Source organism: Scyliorhinus canicula, chromosome 21, assembly GCF_902713615.1.
Source record: "Scyliorhinus canicula chromosome 21, sScyCan1.1, whole genome shotgun sequence".
Lineage (NCBI taxonomy): Eukaryota > Metazoa > Chordata > Chondrichthyes > Carcharhiniformes > Scyliorhinidae > Scyliorhinus > Scyliorhinus canicula.
This window is the reverse complement of record NC_052166.1, coordinates 17,328,079-17,354,642: the sequence shown is the minus strand read 5'-3', so window position 1 is coordinate 17,354,642 and position 26,564 is coordinate 17,328,079. Positions and strand designations below refer to the sequence as shown.

Sequence of the window (26,564 nt, the reverse complement as noted above, 5' to 3'; positions counted from 1 at the left end):
CAGAGCCGCGCAACTGCTCGTGTGCCGAGCTTACAGAGGCACGGTACAACATGTGTGATAACAGTGTGAATTATACCAGGAGGGGGGGGATTGGGAGGCTCCCACTGAAAAGGGCGGAGAGGAGCTTCAGGTACTTGGGGGTTCAGGTGGCCAGGAGCTTGGGGGTCCTTGCATAAGCTAAACCTCACAAGTCTGGTGGAGCAAATGGAGGAGGAGTTTAAGAGATGGGACATGCTGCTGCTGTCTTTGGCGGGTAGGGTGCAGTCAGTCAAGATGACGGTGCTCCCGAGGGTTCTGTTCCTGTTCCAGTGCCTCCCCATCCTTATCCCGAAGGCCTTTTTCAGGCAGGTTAACAGGAGCATTACGGGGTTTGTGTGGGCACACGGGACCCCAAAGGTGAGACGGGTGTTCTTGGAGCGGGGCAGGGATGGGGGGGGCTGGCGTTGCCCAACCTCTGTGGGTATTATTGGGCTGCCAACGCAGCGATGGTGTGTAAGTGGGTAATGAACGGGGAGGGCGTGGCATGGAAGAGGATGGAGATGGCATCCTGTGTGGGTACGAGCCAGGAAACGATTGCAACGGCGCCGCTGCCGCTCCCTCCGACGAGGTATACCATGAGCCCAGTGGCGGCAGCTACCCTCAAGATTTGGGGGCAATGGAGGTGGCAAAGGGGGGAGGTGTGGGCCTCGATGGGGTCCCCGATACGGGGGAACCACCGGTTTGTTCCGGGGAGAATTGATGGCGAGTTCCTGAGTTGGCACGGGGCAGGTGTCAGGAGCCTGGGGGACCTGTTCACAGACGGGAAGTTTACAAGCCTGGGTGAGCTGGAAGGGAAGTTCAGGCTCCCCCCGGGCAACACCTTTAGGTACATGCAAGTAAGGGCGTTTGTCAGGCGGCAGGTGGTGGGCCGCTGCGTGGGGTTCAGGACAGGGTGCTCTCGGTGGGGTGGGTTGGAGAGGGGAGGATCTCGGAAGCGTACCAGGTGATGCAGGAGGTAGACAAGGCCTCAGTGGAGGAGCTGAAAGGTAAATGGGAGGAGGAGCTGGGTGAGGAGATTGAGGAGGGGACGTGGGCGGATGCCCTGGAAAGTGTGAACTCCTCCTCTTCTTGTGCGAGGCTTAGCCTCATACAGTTTAAGGTGCTGCATAGGGCTCATATGACCGGGACAAGGATGAGCCAGTTTTTTGGGAGCGAGGACAGGTGTATTAGGTGCTCTGGGGGCCCAGCAAACCATGTCCACATGTTCTGGGCATGCCCAGCGCTGGGGGAATTTTGGAAGAGTGTAGCAAGGACGGTTTCGAGGGTGGTAGGATCCAGGGTCAATCCAGGCTGGAGACTCGCAATATATGGGGTTGCAGTGGAGCCGCGAGTGCAGGAGGCGAAAGAAGCCGGAGTTCTGGCTTTTGCCTCCCTAGTAGCCCGGCGGAGGATTCTTCTTCAGTGGAAGGATGCGAGGCCCCCAAGCATGGAAGCCTGGGTCAATGATATGGCAGGGTTTATTAAATTGGAGAGGGTGAAATTTGCCCTAAGGGGATCAGTGCAGGGGGTTTTCAGGAGATGGCAACCATTCCTAGATCTCCTGGCAGAACGGTAAAAACAAAAGGTCAGCAGCAGCAGCAACCGGCGGGGGGGGGGGTCTCTTTGTTTTTGTGTTGGGTTGAATATCTGTTTTTTGCCAATGACGGGCGTTAATTTATTGTTTCTCATTTGTATTTACGGCGGGGGGGGGTCTGTTTTTTTTTTGTTCTTAGAATTTTCTGTTATTGTTTTCTTTTCTGTGAAAATGTGAAAATTTGAATTAAAAATTTTTTTTTTTAAAACAGTGTGAATTATGCTATTATGATTCACCACATTCACCCGCTGTAAAAAAAAGTCAAGTCCGGCAGGGGTGATGGTTTACAGATTGAGTCTGTCCGGTGGTCGAGTTGTCCGTTGTGATTGGCGGAGCACCGGGGTTGCAGACTCTTCTGGTGGCTGGATGATCACGGTCGATGGGGTACGATGGCGGACTCCGGGGGTGATTCTGTCCGAGCTTCGTACCCGTCTGGTTCGACTGGGGGCGCTGGGAGCTTGCGGGTGCGGGCACGCGGAACATGTGTAGTGAACTGGTAGGCGCGGGAGCGTGGGGCGCTGCGAGTTGGGTGGGATGTAGTGTGAGGGGTACCTCGGCGTGGTAGTGGTGGAGTTTGATCCTGCAGGTGCTAGGTCCCGGAGGGATACGGTGTCCAGACGGCCGTCAGGGAACTCTATGAAGACGTACTGGGGGTTTGAGTGTAGTAGGAGCACTTTTTCCACAAGCGGGTCAGTTTTGTGTGCCCTGACGTGCTTCCTGAGGAGCACTGGGCCCGGTGTCTTCAACCATGCCGGGAGCAGAACCCCCGTGGTAGTACCCCTGGAAAAGATAAAGAGCCGCTCGTGAGGGGTCTGATTGGTGGCAGTACACAAGAGGGACCTAATAGCGTGGAGCGCGTCTGGGAGGACTTCTTGCCAATGGGAGATCGGGAGATTCCTGGACCGGAGGGTCAGTAGGACGGTCTTTCAGACCGTCGCATTCTCCCTCTTCACCTGCCCATTCCCCTTGGGGTTATAGCTGGTAGTCCTGCTCGAGGCAATGCCCTTGTCGAGCAGGTACTTACGCAGCTCGTCGCTCATGAAGGACGAACTCCTGTCGCTGTGTACGTAGCTGGGGAAATCGAACAGGGTGAAGACACTGTGCAGGGCTCTGATGACTGTGTGGGAGGTCATGTCGGGGCACAGGATAGCAAAAGGGAATCAGGAGAACTCATCGATGACATTTAGGAAGTACACATTCCGGTTAGTCGAGGGGAGTGGCCCTTTGAAATCGATAGCGAGGCGTTCAGAGGGCCTAGAAGCCTTGATCAGGTGGGCCCTGTCTGGTCTGTAAAAGTGAGGTTTGCACTCCGTGCAGATCGGGCAATCCCTGGTGACGGCTTTTACCTCCTCGGTGGAAAAAGGCAGATTTCGGGCTTTAATGTAGTGGGAGAGCCGGGTGACCCCTGGGTGGCAGAGGTCATTGAGGATGGCTTTTAAGCGGTCGCTCTGCGTGCTGGTGCACGTGCCGCGGGACAGGGCATCTGGGGGCTCATTGAGCTTCCCAGGTCGATACATAATATCGTATTTGTAGGTGGAGAGCTCGATCCTCCACCTCAGAATTTTATCATTTTTAATTTTGCCCCTTTGCGAGTTGTCAAACATAAAGACAACCGCTCTTTGGTCGGTGATGAGGATGAACCACCTACCTGCGATGTAGTGCCTCCAGTGACGAATAGCCTCCACAATGGCTTGTGCTTCCTTTTCGACCGAGGAGTGTCGAAGTTCCGAAGCGGAGAGGGTTCGGGATAAAAATGAGACTGGTCTCCTTGCCTGATTTAATGTGGCTGCAAGAGCTACCTCTGAGGCATCGCTCTCAACCTGGAAAGGGACGGATTCATCCACCGTCCGCATGGCCGCTTTGGCGATGTCCTCCTTGATGCAGTTGAAGGCCTGACGGGCCTCAGCTGACAGGGGAAAAAGTGTGGCCTTAAAGAGTGGGCGGGCTTTGTCCACATATTGAGGGACCCACTGGGCATAATATGAAAAGAACCCCAGGGCCCTGGGACAATGAGGGAGAGGGAGTTCATACGGTCCGGGTCGGGGCCCAGGACTCCGTTTTCCACAACATAGCCGAGGATGGCTAGTCTGGTTGTGCGGAAAACGCATTTCTCCTTGTTGTATGTGAGATTAAGCTTCTGGGCCGTCTGGAGAAATCGATTGAGGTTGGCATCGTGGTCCTGCTGGTCATAGCCGCAGATGGTGACGTTATCCAAATAAGGAAACGTGGCCCGTAGCCCGTAGTGGTCCACCATTCGGTCCATTGCTCGTTGGAACACCGAGACCCCATTTGTGACGCCAAAGGGAACCCGGAGGAAGTGGAAGAGGCGGCCATCGGCCTCGAACGCCGTGAAGTGGCGCTCTTCAGGGCGGATTGGGAGCTGGTGGTATGCAGACTTCAGATCCACCTTGGAGAAAATCCGATACTGGGTTATCTGATTCACCATGTCTGCAATCCTAGGGAGGGGGTACGCGTCGAGGAGCGTAAACCAATTAATAGTCTGGCTATAGTCTACGACCATGCGGAATTTTTCCCCGGTCTTGACGACCACCACCTGAGCTCTCCAGGGACTGTTACTGGCCTCTATGATCCCCTCACGTAGGAGCCTCCGGACCTCGGTTCGAATGAACACCCTGTCCTGCAGGCTGTACCGCCTGCTGCGAATGGCTACGTGTTTACAGTCCGGAGTGAGATTGGCAAAGAAAGGGGGGGGGGGGTTCGCAGCGTGGCTAGGCTGCAGATAGTGAGTGGGAGTAGAGGTCCGCCGAAGCTGAGGGTAAGACTCTTGAGATTGCACTGAAAATCGAGTCCCAGTAAGAGTGGGGCGCAGAGTTCGGGCAGGACGTATAGTTGAAAATTAGAGTAACTAGCACCTTGGATCGTTAGAGTCGCGACGGTGCGTCCTTAGATGTGGACAGAGTGGGAACCCGAAGCGAGGGAGATAGTTTGCCGTGCAGGAAGAACAGGGAGCGAACAGCGTCTTACCAAATCTGGGTGTACGAAGCTCTCGGTGCTCCCGGAGTCGAAAAGGCACAGTGTACTGTACCTGTTGATTTGGATCGTCGTCATAGAGTTGTGGAGATGTTTTGGGCGCGATTGGTCCAGTGTGACTGCGTTGAGTTGCGGGTAGTCGGCAGCTCGGTTGGCTGCGCTGGGGTGGCCCCGTGATGAGTGCCCGCTGAGGTTGCAGTCTTCAATCAAATTTTCTGAATTTGGAGAGAATGGAGCCCAAGATGGCCGCCCCCGTAGATCGCACGAGGCGGGCGGCGAGGAAGAGGGCGTCCAAGATGGCGGCCCCTATGAGTCGCACGTGGTCGGCCACGTGGTGGGGGTCCGCCAAGATGGCTGCCCCCATGGATCGCACGTGGCGGGCGGGGGCGGAGTATAGGCCGCAGCGTTCCGGGGCCTGCGGGCCTGCGAGTGCGGAGAGCGGTTTCTTTCTGCCGCTTGAGGGTTAGGGGCTGGGGCCTTCCTTGCCAGACGCACTCTGGCGTAGTGACCTTTTCGCCCGCAGCTGCTGCGTGTCGTGTTGCGGGCCGGGCAGTGCTGCCGCGGGTGCTGGGACTGGCCACAAAAGTGGCAGGCTGGGGCAGCATGGTGGCTGGGCGGCCGCGCGGCGCAGACCTGGGGCAGTCACTGGTCGGGGGCCCATGACGGGGTCGCGGAGTCCGCAGGAAACGAGGTGAGGCTACGAAACGAGACCTCCATAGTTGTAGCGAGTTCAACAGTATCTTCTACATTTTGAGCCCCTTTCTCCAGCAGTCGCTGGCGCACGTAGTTCGATTTAAGGCCAGCAACAAAGACATCATGGACAGCAAGTTCTCTATGTTCAGCAGCATTTACTGCCTGGTAATTACAGTCCCGGGATAAGGCTTTTAAGTCTCTTAGAAATTCTTCTAGCGATTCTGTGGGGCGCTGGCGGCGAGTAGTAAAAACGTGGCGCGCGTAGACCTCATTGACGGGCCTCACGTACATTTTGTCGAGTAGGGTCAAGGCCTCTGTATATGAGCCGGTACAATTTAACTGAGTAGATATACGATGACTCACCCTTGCGTGCAGTAGGCTGTTTTTCTGCTCCTCCGTCGTTTCTGTGGTGCTTGCTTCAGCCAAGTAGGCCTTAAAACATCGGAGCCAATGTGAAAAGATTTATTTCGCCTCTGCATCCTGTGGGTCGAGTTCCAGTCGATCAGGCTTGAGGGCTGATTCCATAGTTGTTCCTTACTGTTTCTTAAGACGATTAAATTGATGAGACCATCAATTCAGGCGACACGTGGTTAGAAGTGAACAGTGGTTTTAATCATCTTACAACAGAGCGTGCCTGTGACGAGATGAACTCTAGATGAACTGGCAGGCAGGCTCCGACTGCCAAGCTTTATACAACCAGTGGGGGGGGGAGGAATCATGGGCGGAGCCAAGGGTGGAGCCCAGTACAAACTTCCGTACATTCCCAGTACACCTCCCCCTAGGGGCAGAGCCGCGCAACTGCTCGTGTGCCGAGCTTACAGAGGCATGGGACAACATGTGTGATAACAGTATGAATTATGCTTTTATGATACACCACAAGATCTCAGTGACATGACGTCACGGTTACAACGCATCCTTCTCAAGTTACGCCGCTACGATTTTGAACTGGTCTACACCCCAGGCAAAGAACTCATTGGTGCAGATGCACTTTCCAGGTCTATCACCACACCGTGTGAGCAAACTGACATTGTATGTCAAATCGACGCGCAGGGGCAATTCTGTGCTTCCAACTTTCCGGCCTCTGATGAGAGGGTCATTCAAATTCGTGAGGAAACGGCCAGGGATCCTCTGCTCCAGCGGGTGATGCAACACCTCATGAATGGCTGGCAGAAGGGACAGTGTCCCCAGTTTTACAACGTCAAGGGCGATCTGACAATGGTGGACAGCATCCTCATGAAGCTTGACAGAATCGTGATCCCGCAGAGCATGTGAGCTATGGTGCTCGGCCAAATCCACGAGGGTCACCTGGGGGTCGAGAAATGTCGACGCAGAGCTGGGGAGGCAGTCTACTGGCCGGACATCAGCCAGGACGTTGCCAACACGGTCCTCAACTGCCCTACATGTCAAAAATTTCAGCCAGCTCAGCCTAAAGAAACTCTGCAGCAACATGAGATGGTGACCTCCCCATGGTCCAAAGTCGGTGTCGACATTTTCCATGCCAAAGGGCGTGACTATGTCCTCCTGGTCGTCTACTTTTCCAATTACCCCGAAGTGGTGAGACTGTCCGACCTCACGTCGGCGGCAGTGATTAAGGAATGCAAAGAAACATTTGGCAGACATGGGATACCACTCACGGTGATGAGTGACAACGGCCCCTGTTTTTACAACCAGGAGTGGTCTGATTTTGCCCGGCTATACAACTTTCGTCACGTCACATCCAGCCCCTACTACCCACAGTCAAACGGGAAGGCCTAAAAAGGGGTCCACATCGTCAAAAGATTACTATGTAAGGCTGCAAACTCAGGCTCCGACTTCAACCTGGCGCTGTTGGCATACAGAGCAACCCCGCTGTCCACTGGTTTGTCTCCAGCGCAGATGCTCATGAACCACACGCTGCGAACAACGGTTCCAGCCATCCACATTCCAGACCTTGACAACTTCCCGGTCATACAGAAGATGCAGCAGTCTCGGGCCCAACAGAAATCAGCATACAACGCTCATGCCACGGATCTCCCCGAGCATCTCTCCGCCACAGCAATGGCCAAGCAAATGGCCCCGAGATCGTTCCTCGTTCGCATGGCTGATGGCTCTTTCCTACGACGCAACAGGCGGGCACTGCGCAGACTTCCAACCCGCCACCCAACCGTGATGTCCCACCTCACACACTGCTTCCTCCGGTCGCGCCCTGCCATGAGGCCACCCATCTACCAGCAATCCTGCCGACCTCTGCGACCACCGCATTGGCGGCAGTCACGCCCATCCAAGTGCAGGTGGCCCCTGCTCCACCCTTGAGGCGGTCAACCAGAATTCGTCTCCCGCCACAGACTCTAAACTTATAGACTGAATGTTTTTTGAAATATTTTTATTCTCCTCCTGTTTCACAACTTTTCTCCCGAATTTACACCCAACAACAATCAATAACCAACAACAAATGTCTCAAACCCCATAACAGTAACAACGATCCCATCCTCCCACCATGTCCAGACATCAGCCGCACGTTAACATAAACAAATGACAAAGAAAAAAAGGAATCAGGGATTACCCATAGCCATTTTCAACATACACAGCCCCCCTCCCCCCGCAGCCCCCCCCAATCCGTCCCCCTCCCCCCCACAACTAACGTTTGATGTTATCCAGTTCTTGAAAGTACATAATAAATAGTGCCCATGACTTGTAGAACCCCTCCGAGTTTTCCCTCAGTTCGAACTTAACCTTCTTAAGGGTCAAGTATTCCAACAGGCCCCCTCGCCACGCCAGGGCACAGGGTGGAGAGGCCGCTTTCCATCCCAGCAGGATCCGCCTTTGGGCAATCAACGAGGCGAAGGCTATGATATCTGCCTCCGCACCAGTTTCCAACCCTGGCTGATCCGACACCCCGAATATGGTCTCCCGGGGACCTGGGTCCAGCTTCACATGCACCATCTTGGAAATTACCCTAAACACCTCCTTCCAGTACTCCCCAAGTTTTGGACAGGACCAAAACATATGAACGTGATTAGCGCCCCCCCCCCCCCCCCCCCCCCCCCGCAATGTTCACACACATCTTCTACCTCTTCAAAGAATCGGCTCATCCTTGCCCTCGTGAGGTGTGCCCTGCACACCACCTTCAGCTGTATCAGCCCAACCTCGCACACGAGGTGGAGGCATTCACTCTCCGGAGCACCTCACACCAGACCCCCTCCTCTATAACCTCTCCCAATTCTTCCTCCCACTTTGCTTTGATCCCCTCCAGTGGTACCTTATCCTTTTCCAACATAGCTCCGTATACTGCTGACACTGTCCCCTTCTCCAGTCCACTTGCCGCCAGCACCTCCTCCAACAACGTGGAGGCCGGTTCCTCCGGGAAGCTCTGTATCTCCTTCCTGGCAAAGTCCCGAACCTGCATATACCTAAACACTTCTCCCTGCTCCAGCCCATACTTCACTTCCAGCTCCCTCAATCCTGCAAATCGACCCCGGGGAAATAAATCTTTTAGAGTCTTAATCTCCTTCTCTTCCCATTTCCGAAAGCTTCTGTCCCACCTCCATGTCTCAAATCTGTGGTTCTCCAGGATCGGCATTTCCCTCGACCCTGCCCCCAACCTGAAGTGTTAGCAAAACTGCCTCCAGATTTTCAATGAAGCTATTACTACCGGATTCCCTGAGTATTTCCCCGGAACTATCGGGAGCGGGGCCGTTGCTAGTGCCTTTAACCCCGGCCCCCTGCACAAACTCTCCTCCATTCTGACCCACTGGGAATCAACCCCTCTGACCCAGCTCTGCACCTTCTCCACATTCGCCGCCCAGTAGTAGTACATCAGGTTCGGGAGACCCAAACCCCCTGCCTGCCTTTCCCTCTGTAGCAGCACCTTCCTCACTCTGGCCACCTTCCCTCTCCATATAAACGAGGTAATCCTCCCCTCAATCTGTCTGAAAAAAGACTTTGGCAGGAAAATTAGTAGGCATTGAAAAATAAACAGAAATCGCGGCAACACATTCATTTTATCCGCCTGTACCCGACCCGCCAGTGACAGAGGGCGACCATCCCACCTCGCCAGGTCGGCTTTCACGCTCCCCACCAAACTAGTGATGTTGTATCTGCGAAGCCTTCCCCACTTCCGGGCAACCTGCACCCCCAAGTACCTAAAGTGAGTCCCAGCCCTACGGAATGGCAGCCCCACCACCCCTGCCCCCACCCCCGGTTGAGACACCACAAAATACTCACTCTTGTCCAAGTTCAGCTTGTACCCAGAGAAAGACCCTGCAGCAACTCCAATATTCCTCCTATCGACGCACTCGGCTCCGACATATACAGCAGCAAGTCGTCGGCATACAAGGACACCCTATGCTCTATCCCCCCCTCACTATTCCTTTCCATGCTCCCGAACGTCTTAATGCGATGGCCAACGGCTCAATCGCAAGCGCCAACTGCAGGGGGGACAGAGGACATCCCTGCCTCGTCCCTCGGTGGAGAGAGAAGTATCTCGAACTGATATTGTTTGTGCGGACACTCGCCTTCGGCTCCTTATATAACTTTACCCAGTTCACAAACCTTGGTCCAATCCCAAACCGTTCCAGCACTGCCATCAGGTACCCCCATTCCATCCGATCAAACGCCTTCTAGGTGTCCAGTGCCACCACCACCTCTGTTTCCTTCCCTTCCGCCGGTGCCATAACGACGTTCAAGACCCTCCTAATATTCGAAAACAGCTGCCTCCCTTTCACGAACCCCGTCTGATCCTCACCTATCATCTTCGGGAGGCACCCCTCCAGCCTACCCGCCAGTACCTTTGCCAATACCTTTGCGTCCACATTAAGAAGTGAAATGGGCCTATACGACCCACACTCCGTCGGATCCTTATACTTTTTAAGCAACAGTGAAATTGATGCCTGCCCCAAGGTTTGCGGTAGCACTCCCTTCCCTATCGCCTCTTCAAACATCCCTACCATCAGGGGTGCCAACTTATCCTTAATTGTTTTAGAATATTCCACCAGAAACCCATCCGGCCCTGCCACCTTCCCCGACTGCATCCTCCCAATCGCGTCTTTTATCTCCTGCTCCAGTATTGCTCCTTCTAATGTAGCTTTGTCTCCCTCCCCTAGCCTCGGGTACTCCAACCTATCCAGAAATTCCAGCATCTCACGGTCTCCCCCGGGTGGCTCTGACCTGTACAACCTCTCGTAGAATTCCTCAAAAACCTTGTTAATCAGCTCCGGAGCCACCACCAATTTCCCGGCCCTATCCCTTACCTGAAGAATTTCCCTTGCTGCTGCCTCCCTCCAGAGCTGACCTGCTAACATACATGCCTTGTCTCCATGTTCATAAACTGCACCCCTCGCTCACCTCAGTTGGCGCACCGCCTTCCTGGTGGATCGAAGCTCGCCTGTAGTTCCTTCCTCTTTCCCAGCATCGCTGGGTCCCCAGATCCGCATAACTCCTATCTGCCTCCAACATCTCATCTATTAGCCTCTGCCGCTCCAACCTCTCCTCTTCGATAGACTGAATGTTTGCACAACTTTGTTACCTCATCGTTTTGACGTCTGTACATAGTTTTCTTTTTAACCGTTTCATCTGCCCTATATCTGCACTAGCGACACTTTCCTATGTATATAAGTCCATTTTAGCATATTGTGTATCTAGTCATGTACATATACACATCTTCACGCACATGCATCTTAATATTTTTTATCTGAACACAACCTTCAAAAACAGAAGGGGAAGAGATGTCATAATATACATACATGTATATAGTGGAGTGCAGACAGGCAGTGATTGACACACTGGATGACCAGTAAGCACACAGAACACAGCAGCCAATCACCAGACAGGACACAACCACTATAAAGCCAGAGGGCACTAGTTTTCCCGCTCTCTCGGGATTCAGCCTCTGAGACAGTCAGAGCTCGTGAGCATAGTTAGTGCAAACACCATGTGGTAGTCAGTAAGTCTGGTCAGGCTAGCCTCAGGTATCCAGTCAAGTCAGCATAGTGTCAACCCACAATTGAACATGTAAAATAGTTAGATGTTAAATAAAATCGTGTTGCATCTCATCAAGTGTTGGAAGTCTGTCTCTCGCTGTACTGCATCAGACGCAGTCCACATTGACCAGCCTGCCCAACATATCACACCCTAGCTATGACTGTAACATTATATTCTGCAGTCTCTCCTTCCTTCCCTACATACGGTATGCATTGTCTGTATAGCATGCAAGAAATAATACTTTTGACTGTCTCCGAATACATGTGACAATAATAAATCAAATTAAGTCAAATCAAATCTAGAATTTCAACAGGGATCAGATGAAAGTGGCTATTTTTTCAGGACAGCAGTCACTACTCTTCACAAACACTGGCCAGGATTCTCTGAGCCTCCTCGCCGAAATCGCGTTTGGCGTGGGGACGGAGAATGGAACCTCAGACCCACGATTGGGTCCGACGCCAGGACGCAATTCTCCAGCGACCAGAGAATCGCTGCCAGCCACGCATGCGCTGTCAACGCGGCGCCGGTCGGGGGCTGTTGAAAGAGGCTCCCGCGGCGTTTCTCCGCAGTCGACCGGCCGGGTTTCTGCCAGCGTGGTTCACGTATGGTTCCACTCGGCGGGAACTCGGACTCGCGGCTGCGGTGGCCATCCTTGTGGGAGGGCGGGGGATCATACTCCGAGGGGGGCCTTCACCCGGCCAGGCCCGCGATTGGGGGCTACCGATTGGCGGGTGCACGTGATCTGGGGAGTAGGGGGGGCGAACCTTCTTCTGCGCCAGCCCGCTGTGTGGCTCCGCCATGTTGCGTGGGCCCGGCACAGAAGCAGCCGCCGCGCACATGCGCAGACCCGTCGCATGCAGTGCAGGGCCGCATATCGGCGCCGGAGCTGCGTGCAGCACTCTGGCGCTGTGCTGGCCCCCTGTGGGCTTCAAAATGGCTGTGGCAAGAGGCCGGTTGACGCCAAGGTGAAACACTCCAGTGTTTACGCCGGCATCAACACTTAGCTGCGTTTTTGCAGAATCCTGGCCCCCATTCTCCTTCCCATACCTGTGAATATCAATGAAACAGGAAACAGATTATATCAGGCTTTCTCCAAGACATTCAAGAATTCACATCGGAATTCCTTGATCGGCCAGACCAAGGATAACCTTGTTCCCAACACCAGTTTCGAGAGGCACAGCGAAAACCGCTTTTCTGATTTCTCAGTGTGCGCATGAACAAATGTTGACAAACATCAACTTGGAAGAAATGGGCGAGAGGAAACTGTTGTGGAAACAACAAAACACATTTCAAGCTCTATATTCTTCTTGTTGCTCATTTTGAATATAGATAAACAAGGAAAACAAGACTGTGCTGTGCACAATGATGGTGTGGGAATAGGCAGAGGTGATGGTTGCAGAGTGAAGCTATTCTTGTTATTCAATGGAGAATAAAGCATTTAATGCTATGGATATCTAAGGAAATAAAGGAGGGTATCAAATTGAAAGAAAAGGCATACAATATGGTAAAGATTAGTGGGAAATTAGAGGATTGGGAGATAGAACATAGAACAGTACAGCACAGAACAGGCCCCCCGGCCCTCGACGTTGTGCCGAGCAATGACCACCCTACCCAAACCCACGCAACCCGTATACCCATAACCCAACAGTCCCCCCGTTAACCTTACACTACGGGCAATTTAGCATGGCCAATCCACCTAACCTGCACATCTTTGGACTGTGGGAGGAAACCGGAGCACCCGGAGGAAACCCATGCACACACGGGGAGGACGTGCAGACTCCACACAGACAGTGACCCAGCCGGGAATCGAACCTGGGACCCTGGAGCTGTGAAGCATTGATGCTAACCACCATGCTACCGTGAGGCCCCTTTTTGACTCTGGGTCTCTGGACCACTAGTCCAGCGATAATACCACTACACCATGAAGGTCAACAGAAAGCCTGGAAAAAAGCTAAAAAGAAAAGTAAGAAAGATTATGAAAGTAAAGTAGCTTAAAAAATAAAAACAGGTAGCAAAAGTTTCAACAAATATATAAAACGAAAAAGAATAGCAAAGGTAAACATTGGTCCTTTAGAGGTTGACAAGGGGGATTTAATAATGGGAAATGAGGAAATGGCTGAGGCAGTGAACAGGTATTTTGTGTCGGTCTTCACAGTGGAAGACACAAATAACATGCCAAAACTGTTGGCAAGGAGGCTATGGTAGGTGAGGACCTAGAAACGATCACTGTCACTAAGGAGGTAGTGTTAGGCAAGCTAATTGGGCTAAAGGTAGACAAGTCTCCAGGCCTTGATGAAATGCATCCCAGGGTACTAAAAGAGGTGGCGGGGGAAATAGCAAATGTGCTTACGGTAATTTACCAAAATTTGCTGGACTCTGGCACGGTTCCGGCAGTATGGAAACAGCAAATGTGACACCACTGTTTTAAAAAGGGGATAAACAAAAGGCAGGTAACTATAGGCCAGTTAGCTTAATTTCTGTAGTGGGGAAAATGCTTGAATCTATCATTAAGGAAGAAATGGCGAGACATCTGGATAGAAATTATCCCATTGGGCAGAAGCAGCATGGGCTGATGAAAAACAGGTCATATTTTGGCCTTCTTACTTGAGAAAGGATGTACTGGCACTGGAGGGTGTGCAGAAGAGATTCACTAGGTTGATTCCGGAGTTGAGAGGATTAGCTTAAGAGGAGAGACTAAGTAGACTGGGACTATACTCATGGAATTTAGAAGAATGAGGGGAGATCTTATAGAAATACATAAAATTATGACGGGAATAGATAGGAAAGAAGCAGGGAGGTTGTTTCCACTGGCATGTGAAACTAGAACTAGGGAGCATAGCCTCAAAATAAGGGGGAGCAGATTTAGGACTGAGTTGAGGAGGAACTTCTTCACTCAAAGAGTCGTGTATCTGTGGAATTCCCTGCCCAGTGAAGCATAGAACAGTACAGCACAGAACAGGCCCTTCGGCCCTCGATGTTGTGCCGAGCAATGATCACCCTACTTAAACCCACGTAACCTGTATACCCGTAACCCAACAATCCCCCCATTAACCTTACACTACGGGCAATTTAGCATGGCCAATCCACCTAACCCGCACATCTTTGGACTGTGGGAGGAAACCGGAGCACCCGGAGGAAACCCACGCACACACGGGGAGGACGTGCAGACTCCACACAGACAGTGACCCAGCCGGGAATCGAACCTGGGACCCTGGCGCTGTGAAGCATTGATGCTAACCACCATGCTACCGTGAGGATAGTTGAGGCTATCTTGTTAAACGTTTTCAAGGCAAAGATAGATAGATTTTTGAACAGTAAATGAATAAAAGGTTACGGTGATCGGGTGGGTGAGTGGAGCTGAGTACACAAAAAGATCAGCCATCATCTTATTGAATGGTGGAGCAGGCCCGAGGGGTTAGACTGCCTACTCCTGCTCCTAGTTCTTCTGTTCTTATGATCAGAGACAAGGCAAACACCTGTTCTCCATTAGCTACTTTCAAGCCATCTCAAAATGGAATGGCAGGTAAAGGTAGGAGGAAGTTCTAGAAACATATAACAATACCAGAATTGCTGCAGCGATAAACTTAGTTGATTTTGTTCCTCATTAATTGTCTAAAATTGCTATGTGTTAAATAATTCACCAGTGTTATAATGTTACTGTTTTGTCCAACCAATGGTGAAATATGAACTTACATTACTACCACTGAACTGCACTTTTAAAGTAAAATGGATTTTGTTATAAGACCATAAGACCGTAAGACATAGGAGCAGAATTAGGCCACTCGGCCCATCGAGTCTGCTCCGCCATTCAATCATGGCTGATATTTTTCTCATCCCCATTCTCCTGCCTTCTCCCCATAACCCCTGATCCCCTTATTAATCAAAAACCTTTCTATCTCTGTCTTAAAGACACTCAGTGAGTTGGCCTCCACAGCCTTCTGCGGCAAAGAGTTCCACAGATTCACCATCCTCTGGCTGAAGAAATTCCTCCTCATCTCTGTTTTAAAGGATCGTCCCTTTAGTCTGAGTGTCCTCTGCTTCTCGTTTTTTCCAACAAGTGGAAACATTCTCTCCACGTCCGCTCTATCCAGGCCACGCAGTATCCTGTAAGTTTCAATAAGATCCCTAATCATCCTTCTAAACTCCGAGTTATGACATTGAGTAGATGTTAAAATTACTACAATGTTGATTATTACCACCTCGATTGCAATTCTACTGATGAATGATCGTTACCTTTTCAGTTACACTGTCCAAATAGACCAGTTCTGTGTTTCTGTAAGCTCTGCAGATATCTAGTGCTTTTTCCCAAGTAGCGCTTAAAGATGGACCCCAAAGGTAACAGTGATTATTCCGCATGTGCCAGTCAGGATCCCCTGGGCAATTCATATTATCTAAACAATCAAAAAATAAACATGACTAGCAGAGATAAATATATCTTTGTTAGATTTAAAGTATCAAAGGATATGTATAAAAGGTGAGTAAATGGAGTTGAGGTCTATCTAGATTAGTCATAGGACAAAATCCTCCACAGCTTGCAGCGGAGTTCTCAATGCGGTAGCGAATTGGGCATGTGGGATAAAAATAGGATGGTGATTATCTGGTCCCCCCACAGGTGGTGGTATCAGGGTTCAAGGTACATGCATCCACTGAGCGGGCCGAGCACCATATTCGCCGGGCTCACTTGATTCTCCGCTCCTCTAGAGCGGGAATCACGTCAACGGGATTTACAACTGGCATTTCCCAGCATGGCCCTGACATGGTAGACCTCACGTAGGGCCAAAGAGGTAACTCCTTAAGGGTGCTACCCTCAAAGTCTATCCGAGGGCCACCCTCCCCCCCACTCTCCAAGGGGAGGAACCCAGAAAATCTGGGGGATGGGAGGCTGATTTGTGATGCGGGGGAGGGGTGGCCAGCTACAGGACCTCGCTATTGGGCCGCTCGCTAAAAATGCTGGCCCAATAGCAGGATTCCTTCGGGTATCCCTCGTATAAATTTGCATGGCGAAGAATAGTGAATTGCTTCCTGACGTGTGCTAAATCAGTTGCAATTCACGTCCGGTGAGAGAACATAGACTCCCAAATGGAGAATTTCACCCATAGCCTCACAGGAGAGGTTTGAGGGTCTGAATGGCCCACCCGAGTTCCTTACATTTTTAAACTCCAATATTAGTGACATATTGTCCTGAAACAAAAACATAAGCACTGTTATGATTTATATCTTTCTGTTAAGGATATTTACCCTTTCTCAAGCTATTTTCTCTGCCTTATTTCTTGATTTAACTGTGCCATGGTACAACTGTGACCAGTAACTAGATCCCAAATCTATCCCTCTGCTACTATCAATCAGATGTTAAATGGTATGTCAATACAGTCTGGGTAAATTTCCAGAACATTTTCAAATATTTCCCTGCTTATCATTTCACAATGCATGTTTTACGGTGGTTCAGATTATGTTGGTGGTTTGAAGGCCTCAAATGCGATCAGAGCTAAGCTCAAATACATCTGAACTGTGCTCTTTGTTGTCAAAGATTAGATATTCAATGCTTAAGTGTCGTGTCAGCATTTGCGGGCCCACAGATGCCAAGCTGGACTGTACGGTGTGGTGAATTATACTATATTGTAATTCACACTGTATTGCATTGCATTGTATTATGTCCTTGTGGGTTCTGTATGTGAGCCGTTGTGCGGCTCTGCCCATAGGGGAGATGAGGAGCTTGTACAGGCTCCGCCCTTGGCTCCGCCCATGGCCCCTCCCACTACTGGAAGTATAAAGTGCTGCCTGCTCTCAGTGCCTCTGGTCACAGGCAGGCTCAGTTATAAGACTATTAAAACCACAGTTTACTTCCAATTGTGTCTCTAGTGAATTGATGGTCACATCAATTTAATAGTCTTAGAAAACTTGAAGAAAACTACTATGGAATCAGCCCTTAAACCTGATCGACTAGAACTCGACCCGCAGGCTGCAGAGGCGAAGGAAATCTTCCTACACTGGCTTCGATGTTTCAAGGCCTACCTGGCTGAATCAAGCACATCCGAGATTACAGAGGAGCAGAAACTCAGCCTACTGCACGCACGGGTGAGCCATCGTATCTCTACGCAACTCAATTGTACCACCTCATATACTGAGGCCCTGGCTATACTTGACCGACTGTACGTGCAGCCGATTAACGAGGTCTACGCGCGGCACATTTTCACGACCCGCCGCCAGCACCCCGCAGAGTTGCTAGAAGACTTTCTGCGTGTTTTAAAAGCCCTTGCTCGGGACTGCAATTTTCAGGCTGTAACAGCCGCACAGATTATGGAACTCGTTGTACGTGATGTATATGTTGCAGGGCTCAGGTCCAACTATGTGCGCCAGCGATTGCTTGAAAAAGGGGCCCAGAACTTGGAGGACACGGTAGAGTTAGCTACGACTATGGAGGTCGCGTTCTGCAGGTTGAACTCATTCCCCGCGGACCAAGCGACCCCATCGTGGGCCCCCGACCAGCGACTGCCCCAGGCCTGCGCTGCGCGGCCACCCACCCACTATGGAGCGCCAGCGTGCCATTTTTGTGGCCAGCCCCAACAATTGATGGGGCCATCAATTCACTAGAGACACGATTGGAAGTAAACTGTGGTTTTAATAGTCTTGCAACTGAGCCTGCCTGCGACCAGAGGAACTAAGAGGAAGCTTACGGCTGCAGCACTTTATACTTCCGGTAGTGGGAGGGGCCATGGGCGGAGCCAAGGGCGGAGCCCTGTACAAGCTCCTCATCTCCCCCTATGGGCAGAGCCGCACAACGGCTCACATACAGAGCCCACAAGGACATAATACAAGGCAATGCAATACAATGTGAATTACAATATAGTATAATTCACCACATTCATCTCCTGTAAAAAAATCAAGTCCAGCTGGGGTGACAGGTCTACAAGTTGAGCCGGTCCGGTGGCCGAGTCGTCCTTTGGGATCGGCGGAGCACCGGGGTTGCAGCCTCTTCGAGTGGCTGGGTGGTGACGATCGGTGTGGGTATGAGGGCAGACTCCAGGGGTGTGTCGGTCCGAGCTTCATACCTGACCGGTGCGACGGGCGATGGGGGGGGGGGGGGGGGGGAGGGGCAGGAAACCTACAGGCGCGGGGGTGCCGAGCATGGGCAGTGAACCTATAGGCGCGGGGGCGCAGGGAATGGGGGGTTAGGTGGGGTATAGTGTGAGGGGTACCTCGGCGGTGGTGGTGGTGGTGTTGGATCCTGCAGGTGCCAGGTCCTGGAGGGAAACGGTGTCCTGACGGCCGTCGGGGTATTCAATAAAGGCGTATTGGGGGTTTGAATGAAGCAGTAGCACTCTCTCTACTAGCGAGTCTGTTTTGTGTGTCCGGATGTGCTTCCGGAGGAGAACCGGGCCCTGTGTCCTCAACCAGGATGGGAGTGAAGCCACCGTGGTAGTGCCCCTAGAGAAAACAAATAGTCGTTCGTGAGGGGTTTGGTTGGTGGCGGTGCATAGGAGGCACCTAATTGCATGGAGCCCGTCGGGGAGGACCTCCTGCCAATGGGAGGTCGGGAGATTCCTGGACCGGAGGGTCAGTAGGACGGTCTTCCAGACCGTCGCATTCTCCCTCTCCACCTGCCCGTTCCACCTGGGGTTGTAGCTGGTAGTCCTGCTCGAGGCTATGCCCTTGTCGAGCAGGTACTGACGCAGCTCGTTGCTCATGAAGGACGAACCCCGAGTGTCGCTTTATGCGGACGACCTGTTGCTGTATGTGGCGGACCCAGTGGGGGGAATGCCGGAGGTGATGAGGATTCTCAGCGAATTTGGGGGCTTTTCTGGGTATAAGCTCAACCTGGGTAAGAGCGAGCTGTTCGTTGTGCACCCGGGGGATCAGGAGGAAGGGATTGGTAGGCTCCCACTCAAGCAGGCAGGGAGGAGCTTTAGGTACCTGGGAGTCCAGGTGGCTAGGAGCTGGGGGGCCCTGCACAAGCATAACCTCACAAGGTTGGTGGAGCAAATGGAGGAGGAGTTTAAAAGGTGGAATATGTTACCGCTGTTGCTGGCGGGTAGGGTGCAGTCCGTCAAGATGACGGTGCTCCCAAGGTTTTTGTTCCTGTTCCAGTGCCTTCCCATCCTTATCCCGAAGGCCTTTTTTAGGAGGGTTAACAGGAGTATCACGGGATTTGTGTGGGCGCATGGGACTCCGAGGGTGAGAAGGGTGTTTTTGGAGCGGCGCAGGGATAGGGGGGGACTGGCGCTGCCCAACCTCTGTGGGTACTATTGGGCTGCCAATTCAGCGATGGTGCGTAAGTGGGTAATGGACGGGGAAAGGGCAGCATGTAAGAGGATGGAGATGGGGTCCTGTGTGGATACGAGCTTGGAGGCGATGGTAACGGCGCCGTTGCCGCTCCCTCCAACGAGGTATACACGAGCCCGGTGGTGGCGGCTACCCTCAAAATTTGGGGGCAATGGAGACGACATGGAGGGAGGTGGGGGGCTCGATGGAGTCCCCAATAAGGGGGAACCACCGGTTTGTTCCAGGGAGCATCAATGGCGGGTTTCTGGGCTGGCACAGGGTAGGTATTAGGAGGTTGAGGAACCTGTTTGTAGATGGGAGGTTCGCGAGCCTGGGTGAGTTAGAGGGGAAGTTTGGGCTCCCCCCCGGGGAACATGTTTAGGTACATGCAGGTTAGGGCGTTTGCCAGGCGGCAGGTGGAGGGGTTCCCTATGTTGCCCCCACATGGGGTACGGGACAGCGTGCTCTCGGGGGTGTGGGTTGGAGGAGGGAGGATTTCGGACGTATACCACGTAATGCAGGAGGTAGACGAGGCCTCGATGGAGGAGCTGAAAGGTAAATGAGAAGAGGAGCTGGGTGAGAAGATTGAGGAGGAGACGTGGGCGGATGCCCTGGAAAGGGTGAATTCCTCCTCTTCTTGTGCGAGGCTTAGCCTCATACAGTTCAAGGTGCTACATAGGGCTCATATGACCGGGACAAGGATGAGCAGGTTCTTCGGGGGCGAAGACAGGTGTGCTAGGTGCTCGGGGAGCCCAGCGAACCATGCCCATATGTTCTGGGCATGCCCAGCGTTGGGGGGCTTTTGGAAGGGGGGTAGCAAGCACGGTGTCGAGGGTGATAGGATCCAGGTTTGAGCCAGGCTGGGGACTCGCGATATTTAGGGTAGCAACGGAGCCGGGAGTGCAGGAGGCGAAAGAGACCAGTGTTCTGGCCTTTGCGCCCTAGTAGCCCGGTGTAGGATTTTGCTTCAGTGGAAGGATGCGAGGTCCCCAAGCGTGGAGGCCTGGATCAATGACATGGCGGGGTTCATCAAGTTGGAGAGGGTGAAATCCGCCCTGAGAGGGTCGGTGCAAGGGTTCTTTAGGTGGTGGCAGCCTTTCCTAGACTTCCTGGCGAACGGTAGGGAAATAGGCCGGCAGCAGCAACCCGGGTGGGGGGGGGGGGGGGGGGGGGGAGTGGTTTGGTTCGGTGGGAGAAATGTGTACATGGGTTTATTGGATGTGGCGGGTGTTATCTCTTTCCTTTTTGTTGTTTGCTTTTTTTGTTTTTGTAGTTGCTGGGGGTGGGGGGGTTGGTTGTTGTTCTTTGGTTTTTACTATGGTTGTTTTGTTAATATTGTTTTGTTGTTTATATTTTGTGAAAGTCTTAATAAAAACATTTTTTTTTAAATGAAGGACGAACCCCTGTCGCTGTGTACGTAGCTAGGGAAACCGAACAGGGTGAAGACACTGTGCAGGGCTCTGATGACTGTGTGGGAGGTCATATCGGGGCACGGGATGCAAAGGGGAAGCGGGAGAACTCATCGATGACGTTCAGAAAGTACACATTTCGATTGGTCGAGGGGAGTGGCCCTTTGAAATCTATGCTCAGGCGTTCAAAGGGGCGGGATGCCTTTACCAGGTGGGCCTTGTCTGGTCTATAGAAGTGCGGTTTGCACTCCGCGCAGATCGGGCAATCCCTGGTGATGGTTTTGACCTCCTCGGTGGAGAAAGGCAGATTTCGGGCTTTGACGTATTGGGCGAGCCGGGTGACCCCCGGGTGGCAGAGGTCATTGTGGATAGCCTTCAGGTGGTCGTCTTGCATGCTGGCGCATGTGCCGCAGGACAGGGCATCTGGGGGCTCGTTGAGCTTCCCCGGTCGATATATGATATCGTAATTATAGGTGGAGAGTTCGAACCTCCACCGCAAGATTTTATCATTTTTAATTTTGCCCCTTTGTGAGTTGTCGAACATGAAGCAACCGATCTCTGGTCGGTGATGAGGGTAAACCTCCTACCTGCGAGGTAGTGCCTCCAGTGCCGTACGGCTTCCACAATGGCTTGAGCTCCTTTTCGACTGAGGAGTGTCGAAGTTCCGAAGCAGAGAGGGTTCGGGAGAAGAAGGCGACTGGTCTCCCTGCCTGATTCAGAGTAGCGGCGAGAGCGACCTCTGAGGCGTCGCTCTCCACTTAAAAGGGGACGGATTCATACACCACCCGCATGGCGGCTTTGGCAATGTCCTCCTTAATAAAGTCGAAGGCCTGGCGGGCCTCAGATGACAGTGGGAAGAGTGTGGTCTTAAATAGTGGTCGGGCTTTGACCGCATACTGGGGGACCCACGGGCATAATAAGAAAAAAATCCCAGGTACCTCTTGAGGGCCCTGGGACAATGAGGGAGAGGGAGTTGTATGGTCCGGGTTGGGGCCCAGGACTCCGTTTTCCACGACATAGCCGAGGATGGCTAGTCTGGTTGTGCGGAAAACGCATTTCTCTGTATTATAGGTGAGATTGAGTTTCTGGGCAGTTTGGAGAAATCGGTGGAGGTTGGCGTCGTGGTCCTGCTGATCATGGCTGCAGGTGGTGACATTGTCCAAGTACGGAAACGTGGCCCGCAGCCCGTACTGGTCCACCATTCGGTCCATTGTTCGTTGGAACACCGAGACCCCATTCGTGACGCCAAAGGGGACCCGGAGGAAATAGAAGAGGCGGCCATCTGCCTCGAACGCCGTGTAGTGGCGGTCCTCCAGGCGGATTGGGAGCTGGTGGTAAGCAGACTTCAGATCCACCGTGGAGAATATGCGGTACTGGGCGATCTGATTAACCATGTCTGCAATTCTGGGGAGGGGGTACGCATCGAGGTGCGTGAACCGGTTAATGGTTTGGCTATAATCAACCACCATTCGGAACTTTTCCCCGGTCTTGACGACCACCACCTGAGCTCTCCAGGGGCTGTTACTGGCCTCTATGACTCCGTCATGTAGGAGTCGCTGGACTTCGGCTCTAATAAATACCCTGTCCTGCAGGCTGTACCGCCTGCTGCGAGTGGCTACGGGTTTGCAGTTCGAAGTGAGATTAGCGAAGAGTGGAGGGGGGTCGATTTTTAGTGTTGCTAGACTGCAGATAGTGAGTGGAGGTAGGGGTCCGCCGAAGCTGGGTGTGAGGCTCTTGAGATTACATTGGAAATCGAGTCCAAGTAAGAGTGGGGCGCAGAGGTCGGTGAGTACGTACAGCTGGAAATTAGAGTAGCTGGCGCCCTGAATCATTAGGGTCACGACAGTGCGCCCTTGTATGTGGACTGAGTGTGAGCCCGAGGCGAGGGAGATAGTTTGCTGTGCAGGGAAGATAGGGGGCGAACAGTGTTTTACCAGGTCAGGATGTACGAAGCTCTTGGTGCGTTCAGATTATGTTGGTGATTTGAAGGCCTCAAATGGGATCAGAGCTAAGCTCCAATACATCTGATTTGTGCTCTTTGTTGTCAAAGATTAGATATTCAATGCTTAAGTGTCGTGTCAGCATTTGCGGGCCCACAGATGCCAAGCTGGACTGTACGGGAACAATGATTTTTTTCCAGGAATTGAGAATCCTAGCTATGATTATATATGTTGGAGATGTTTTCTTTGTAATATAGAAGTATGAGGAGAGATTTAATTGAGGTGTTCAAAATTCTGATAGATCTAGGTAAAATGGTAGGTAAGGAAAAAGCAGAGAAATTAGTAACTGGGAACCCAAATTTAAAATAATTGCTGAAAGCATTAGAGGGGAGTTGAGGTTTATTTTACCCAGAGGTGAGAGGGTGCTGGAATTCACTGAAATGAATGGAATTCTGGAATGGTGGGAGAAACCCTTATCACATTTTTAAAATACTTGACGTACCATAATCTACAGTGCTATGAACCAAGAGCTAGAAAGTGGGATTAGGCTGGATAGCTCTTTTTCAGTTGACACAGATACTATGGGCCAAATAGCCTTTTTGTGTATCTAAATACAATAAGGAATGGGCAATAAATACTGGCCTCATCTGCAACACCCGCATTCTGTGGCTGAATAAAAATGTTGGATTACAAAACAAAAGACAAGGTTGAAGCATTCACAACTATCTTTAGTCAGAAATAGATGATCCATCTTGGTCTCCTCTTAAGGTCCCCATGCTCACAGCCAATTTGATTCACTACATGTGATATCAAGCTGAGGTTGAATACACTGGATACAGCAAAGGTTATGGGCCTCACAACAATGCAACTGAAATATTGAGCTCCAGAACCAGCTGCACCTCTGGTCAAGCTCTTTTAGTACAGATGTAACATCTGCATCTATCTGGCAAGGTGGAAAATTTCCCAGATATACCCTGTCTACAGAAATCAGGATGAACCCAAACTAACGAATTACCACTCATCAGCCTATTATCAATCATCGGACTGGAAAGTGTTGTCAACAGGGCTATCAAGTGGCATCAATAGTTTGTCTCAATGCTCTATGTAAATCCATGTTTCTCTCCCAACTCTTCTAGACTCGCAAATTGTCCCCCAAGGAACAAATCTTTCATTTCACTGATACCCTTCTCCTCCCAACCCCCAAACCTCGTATCCATCCAACCTGGCCAGAACCCGTGGTTCCCCCTAATCGGCATCCCTCCTGACCCAGCCCTCAATTTAAAGTGTGCAGCCTAAACTGCCTCCAAATCCTCAGTGTGACCACCACCACCTGGCTCCCCGAATACTTTACTGGGGCCATCGGGAGCGGTGGCGTTGCCAATGCCAGCAGCCCCGAGCCCCCACAGGAGCAAGCCTCCAACATTACCCACCTAGCCTTCCCATCCTTGCACCACCCTCTCACCTTGTCAGCATTTGCCGTCCAATAATAGTAAAGCAAGTTTGGGACGCCTAGTCCCCCCTTTCGCCTTCCCCTCTGTAATATCACCTTTCTAATCCTGGGAACCTCCCCCATCCTGACCTCCCTCCCAAACGAACAAGGAGATCAACTTGTGAAGAACGATTTAGGTGGTAAAACCGGCAGAGACTGGAACAGAAAACCGTGGCAACACATTCATTTTGACAGCTTATACCTAGCCTGCCAATGACAAAGAGAGATTGTCCCACTTTGTCAAATCAGCCTTCACCCTCCCCATCAAACTCGAAAAATTAATCGTCTGGAGCCCTCTGCACTCCGAGATATTTAAAGTGAAACGTGGCCAAGTGGAATGGTCACCTTTCCACCCCCTTTCCCACTCCCAGCGGAGAGACTATGAAAATCTCACTTTTCCCAAGGTTTAACTTGTTCCCCGAAATGTTCCCAAACCTGGGAAGCAGTTTGCTTATCCCCCCCCCATCGATACCTTCGGCCTTGAGACGTATAGAATGACAGAATCAGAGAATTTACAGTGCAGAAGGAGGCCATTCAGCCTCAGGTCTACACCGTCCGTTGGAACGAGCACCCCGTCCAAGCCCATGTCTCCACCCCATCACCGCAACCCAGCAACACTACCTAACCCCGACACTAAGGGGCAATTTAGTATGGCCAATCCACCTAACCTGCACTTATTTGGACAATGGGAGGAAACTGGAGCACCCGGAGGGAAGCCACGCAGACACAGGGAGAGTCACCCGAGGCCGAAATTAAACCTGGGACCCTGTAGCAAGGTAGCAGTGCTAACCATTGTGCCACCGTGCCACGACAGAAGCAGGTCTCAAACCTGCAAACCTCTGATATCATCGCTCGAATCACCAAAGTCAGACATCCTATCCATTAGGAGCAGATCATCTGCATATAGGGACACCCTATGTTCTACCCTACCCTTATAAGGACACCCCTGCCTCATACCCCGATGCAATGCAAAATACCCCAGTTCGAATTATTTGCACGCACACTTGCCTTTGGTCCCTTATATAGCAGCCGCAACATGCCCCAAACTGTGGCCCGATCCAAAACCTCGCCAGTACCAGCATCAGATAACTGCATTCTACCCGATTGAATGCCTTCTCAGCATTCAAAGCCACCACCACTTCAGTCTCCCTTCCCTCTGCTGAAGAGAGGATCACATTCAGCAACCTCCTCATGTTTGAAAACGACTGCCTTCCCTTAACAAATCCCGTCTGATCCTCACTGATCACCTTTGGGAGACACCCCTCCAGCCTTAACGCGAACATCTTTGCCAAGATTTTGGCATCTGCATTCTGCAGAGAAATAGGTCTATACAACCCATACTCCACCGGGTCCTTATCTTTCTTAAATTGCGTCTACGAACGTGTCCACCATCAGTGGAGCCAGCTTGTCTTTAAATTTCTTATAGAATTCGGATGGGAACCCATCGGGCCCCGCCACCTTCCCTGCGTGCATCATCTCAATTGCCTCCTTCACTTCTTGCACCCTCAACGGCTCCTCCAAGCCCGCCCTATCTTCTTCTCCCAGCCTCGGGTACTCTAACCCATCCAAGAACTCCCTCATCTCCAGTTCCTCCTCTGGTAGCTCTGGCCTATATAGGTCCTTATACAATTCTTCAAATACTTCATTAATCTGCTCCGGAGTCACCGCCAACTTCCCCGCCTTATTCCGTAACCGAACTATTTCGCTCTCCACTGCCTCCCTTCGAAGTTGGCTAGTCACCACGCGTCCTGCCTTCTCCCCGTACTAGAACATAGAACATAGAACAGTACAGCACAGAACAGGCCCTTCGGCCCTCAATGTTGTGCCGAGCCATGATCACCCTACTCAAACCCACGTATCCACCCTATACCCATAACCCAACAACCCCCCCCCTTAACCTTACTTTTATTAGGACACTACGGGCAATTTAGCATGGCCAATCCACCTAACCCGCATATCTTTGGACTGTGGGAGGAAACCGGAGCACCCGGAGGAAACCCACGCACACAGGGGGAGGACGTGCAGACTCCACACAGACAGTGACCCAGCCGGGAATCGAACCTGGGACCCTGGAGCTGTGAAGCATTTATGCTAACCACCATGCTACCCTGCTGCCCTAAACTCATATACACTTTCACTTTTCTTAGCTGACATACTGCTTTCCCCATTAACAGCTGATCAAACTTCGCTTGTAGTTCCTTCCTCTTAACCAG

General features: G+C 51.8%; 1 protein-coding gene across 3 annotated transcripts in view; it reads right to left on the bottom strand.

The window, feature by feature from the left end:
• Nucleotides 1-26,564, bottom strand: part of LOC119955954 (C-type mannose receptor 2-like) — a 109,210-nt gene that overhangs the window by 78,653 nt on the left and 3,993 nt on the right. For all 3 annotated transcript variants that reach the window (XM_038782619.1, XM_038782618.1, XM_038782620.1), the window contains exon 2: nucleotides 15,488-15,645. In XM_038782619.1, the coding sequence (XP_038638547.1) occupies nucleotides 15,488-15,645 (158 nt within the window). The remainder of the gene's footprint in view (nucleotides 1-15,487; nucleotides 15,646-26,564) is intronic.